General features: G+C 48.8%; 1 protein-coding gene across 1 annotated transcript; it reads right to left on the reverse strand.

Moving 5' to 3' along the window:
* Positions 1-812: 812 nt before the first annotated feature.
* On the reverse strand, positions 813-1,461 carry LOC119307881 (glutaredoxin-C15-like). The gene has a single exon (XM_037583977.1). The coding sequence runs from the start codon at positions 1,360-1,362 to the stop codon at positions 1,048-1,050; it is 315 nt and encodes a 104-aa protein (XP_037439874.1). The 5' UTR covers positions 1,363-1,461; the 3' UTR covers positions 813-1,047.
* Positions 1,462-4,754: the final 3,293 nt, after the last annotated feature.

The raw sequence follows: 4,754 nt of genomic DNA on the forward strand, positions 1-4,754 counted from the left end.
CCCCCGATGTCGCGCGCCATGGCCATGGGGAGCTGCCGCCGCCCCCTCCTGCTCCCAGCCGCCATGGGCAGCAGTCGTCGCGCAGAGCCATGGCCATGGGGAGCCCCTCGACGTGGCCAACAACAGCGGTAGCGGGCAGCAGCAGCCAAGGCCGCAATGGCCACGACCGGTGCCGCCACGACCAGCCACCACCTTGGCCGCAACAACCATGACCGGTGCCGCCACGATCGGCCACCACCACGGCCGGCGCACACAGGGACCTGATTGGTTTTTTTTTTGAAAACATAACAGGGACCTGATTGTTCTCTTTTTAATACTTACAGGGACTTGATTGCGTATTTTCCACATAGATGTGCCACATTGGTCCAACATGTGGGTCCAACTCGTCAGTTTTGTGCTTAATCACGGCTCAGCTTCGAATAAGTGAGATTTGTTACTCACTTGCCACAGAATTGGTGGTGATTTGTGGTCTTTGGTAAAAGTGGTGGAACCTGTTACCCTGGGCATAAATGTGATGGTTTTAAGCAATTTACTCTGAGGTGTCATATGGCAGGAACTCGCTAAAAATGTGATTTGTGAGTGTTGTTCTTTCGCCTAGTGTTTTATCGTGGAACTCAGCAAATGTTATTTTGCGGGCGACGTTTAGAATTCAGTAATGAATTTGGAGACTTTTGCCGACCGGTTTAGGGAGAAAAGGAATTGAAAAAAACGTCGACGTTTAGAGAGATTGACCACTGTCGTGGTGGTTAGCGAACGAGTTCATTATTTGTGAATGGTTTCAAAACGCAAACTCGGTGCTGAAAAGGGTGCAATGGCAAAAAAACATGTCCACTTCATATAAATATACGCAGCTTTGTCATTCCCTTATCATAGCGGCCAAAACTTCTGGTGCTCCCGTCTTCTTTTTACGTACTCATGTGAGGATGGTTTAGTAGGCAAAATACAAACCGAACCTCTCTACGCGCGCATGCATGCAGTGTAAAATTTTGATTACTAACGGTACTTATACGCGGGAGTTAACTTGATGCTGCTCTCAGCCTCTCAGGCTCAGAGCCAGATCGCCCCGGCGGCCTTGAGCATGGGCACCAGCTTCCCACCGAGGTGGAGCGACATGACCCTGTCGGTGGAACCGACGAGCTTGCCGCCGATGAAGACGGCCGGGACGGCCGGCGTGCGGCCCAGGCGACGGGCGAGGTCGCGCTCCATGTCACGGCCCCGGGGGTCCTTGTCCAGCTCGTGCACGGCCGCGCAAACGCCGAGGCCCGAGAAGAGGGTCGTCACTGTGTAGCTCATTGGGCAGTCGTTGCTCGGCGTGAAGATCACCACCGCCTTCTCCGTCGATAGCCTCGTCACCCTCTCCATATTTTCTCGTCGATCTTCTTGATGGATTGTGAAAGGAGCTAGTTGGAAAGCTAGTGTTTTTCTCTGAGAAAGAAAGCTAGTGTTACTTATTGGTTTTGCCTTGTGTGTGATGTGTTTAGAGTATGGTGCGAGGCCCTCCTTTTATAGAGCATGAGAGCGCATCACAGAGAGAGAGAGAGAGAGAGAGAGAGAGAGAGAGAGAGAGAGAGAGAGAGAGAGAGAGAGACGAGGCGAGGCGAGCGAGAGGCGGGTGGCATAAGAATCCTCGACGTGTGCATAGCACGCTCAAAAGTGACCACCGTGGGGTATCTCTGTCACTTGTCATATGACTATTAGTATAACAATGGCTCATTGCCATATGCAACAAAAAAAATTAGGGATAAAAAGCTCCCCGGGTCCATTTTCATTACGGAAATAATACTTACATAATGCTCAGAATTCAGAAATTACATGGATAAAACCTATTTCCAGGGAAAAGAAACAAGACTTGAATTTAGACCTGACCCATTAACAGAAATGCTAGCTCATCTCTTCCACCGCTCTTCCTCCTTCCATCTACCGCATGCATGCAGCCCTAGTGCTACCAGGTAGCTTACACGACCGAAAGCTAGGCTCCACTAATCTTCTTGCTTGGAAGATACATTATTGTCTTCTTCCGAATTTCTTTTCTCCTTCAAATGGACATTTTAGTTCTTGATGTAAATCTCAGATAATGATAGCATAGGTGTCCACCTGTTTCATTTTTTTAGAAAAGGAGGATGAACCCCGACCTCTGCATCTAGGCGATGCATACGGCCACTTTATTAGTTATTCTCACAAAATCTTACAAAGTAATACTACAGTAAGACTAAAGCCACCGTCTAAGCAACAAATTGTCGCTACACCTATCCAGTTGATGAAGGGGCGCAGATAGCCTGGGCCTAATACCAAACAGACATCGCAGCCAAACCTAACATCTAAGACCTGGGAACCCATCCAGGATGCCTGCCGGGCATGGGTCTCGCCGGTCCGGCGTGCTCTCAGAGGCCGACGCCGCCAACTGCCACCGCTCCATCTTCAGAACTGTACTGATGCATCAACCTTGGTCGGTCTAGCTATCGTCGACGCCATCACGGCACCCAACGACACCTCCTCCCTGCGCGCAAACAGCTGTGCACGTCGCGGTCGCCACTGATACACCTCAGCACCATGCTGCCAAGTACCACCAACCGACACAGCTTGAAATCTTTAGAAAATCTGTCATGCGTAGCACCTGCCGACCAGGCATGACAAAGCGTAGCACCTGTCGGTCAGGCATGACTTGACATCTCCACCGAAGCTCCATGCAAGACGAAGCCGCTCCACCTCCTGCCTCTGACTTGCGCTGCTCCACAAACGATGCTCCCAAGAGAGAAACGACACCGCAGTGCCGCTATCAGCCGATCTGAAACACCAGATCCTAGGGTTTCCCCCAGAGCAGCACGAGTGGGTCGACATTAGTTACACGACAATGCCTCCATCAAGGTAACGAGGTAGAACGCCGCCATCGCCTGCCAACGGCTCGGTTTTCACCGGCAACCATGCCTCCCCAACTCGCAGCCGGGACTAGATGATGGATCTCGAGATCCGATCACCAAGCCTCTGGCCGGCCATCTTTGACGAAGAAGACGACCACTACCATTGGCCAACGAGACGATGCGAGATGAAGTAGGGCGCTGCCAGCGTGGGTCCTGGCCAGAACCACCGGCGCTAGGCCCATCCCAGATCACGCCTCATGACCGAGGGCAACGGCAAGCGCTGCCACGACGAGGACGTAGACCGGAAGCCCAGATCCAGCCCACCCGCGGGCCGCCACCGTGGCCACCACCAAGCGCCGTTCAGGGGCAGCCCCGCCGCCGTGAGGGACGCCGCCTCATGGGCAGCAGGCGCCAGCCCCCGGCGGAACACCGCCGCTCGCCACCGACTGCCGCGAGATCGCCACCAGCCGCCGCGAGATCTGCGAGAACGGCGAGGACGCCCCGCCGCCACCTTCCCTGGGGACCACGCGGGCTTCGCCGGTGTCCCCTCCGGCGGCGGCGAAGCAGGGGAAGAACGGGGAGGGGCGGCTGGCGGCCGGTTAAGGTTAGGGGCGGGGAGGGGAGAGGACAACTCTCATCCCACCTGTTTCATAGTGATCCAATCATTCTTGTCCAAAACTACTCCCTGTGATGCAAACATATCAATCAGCCACACTGATACAAAAATTTAAGTTTGATCAACAATTAAACTACTTAAATATGGCTAAGTGACACTGAAAGTTCAAACTTTTCATTTGTACTCAAAAGCACTTTTTAGTGATATCACTCTTATGTCATACAACTGATCAGTTCTTATTGATCTAGTTGTTATTCAAACTTAGAAATTCGAGAGAAAATAGGTTTTGCAACGACGGAAATTGGACAATTTCGAATGCTCCACAAGACATAAAAAATATGTACCTCCATGGAACATAACACCCTTGTGAATTATATTATGATATGCATATGTCCATTTGATGAAAGGGTAGCGGACATGGCATGCATACTGGATGAGGGATAACAAGATTTAGTGGGAATATTTTGGATGCCAATCACCGAAAAATATGGAATCCCAATAAAGTTTGAAAGATCCCCTAATCTTTTTCATATCCCTGGGCCACATACGACAGCATTAGATGCTGATATCGTTTTTCAGTTTTTCATGTATTTAGTTATAACGTTAAAATTAGTATTTCTAGTGAGTTTGCGTAGATACATACATAATGTAAAAAAGAGTTGCTTTCTAGAATTGAACCGAGAGGGCGGAACTTATTATTTTTGCCATTCAAATCTTTATTTTTTTTTAGTTAATGTTAAGCTTCCTCTATTAGAATAGGGTGTGTCAGAACTGGAGTAATTCATAACTTATAATTGGTTAATTTTATATAATATATGTACCTTCTAATATTCTCAAGATATAAACAAAATCCAGAACAGTGACACACAACGAAAAGCGGAAGCGGGTATATGTCCAAATTAGAATCAATCGTACAACATGTTACACAAACGAATAGATGTGTACCACATTGCATTGGTCGACTAGTCATCATATGCACAGGCACTAAATCAAGTTATGCCAAAAAGAAAGAAAATAAAAGAAACATCACAAAAAGACATATTTTAAAACAAGGAAAGGAAAGTCAAAATTAAAGTGATCATGCCACATGCATAGACATAGAGACCTCTTGCTACCATGTATCAGAATAGACTTTCGCAAAAACAAAACAAAAATGCTCACAATGTGGCACCCAACAAGCCACGTCATTGCCTAAGGCTAGATACCTTGCTCGATCTTATCTAACCACACATTCCATTTGTGGTTTTATCAGAATCTTTCAGATAAAGCCGTTGATACGC

The sequence above is a fragment of the Triticum dicoccoides genome, chromosome 5B, assembly GCF_002162155.2.
Source record: "Triticum dicoccoides isolate Atlit2015 ecotype Zavitan chromosome 5B, WEW_v2.0, whole genome shotgun sequence".
Taxonomy (NCBI): Eukaryota; Viridiplantae; Streptophyta; class Magnoliopsida; order Poales; family Poaceae; genus Triticum; species Triticum dicoccoides.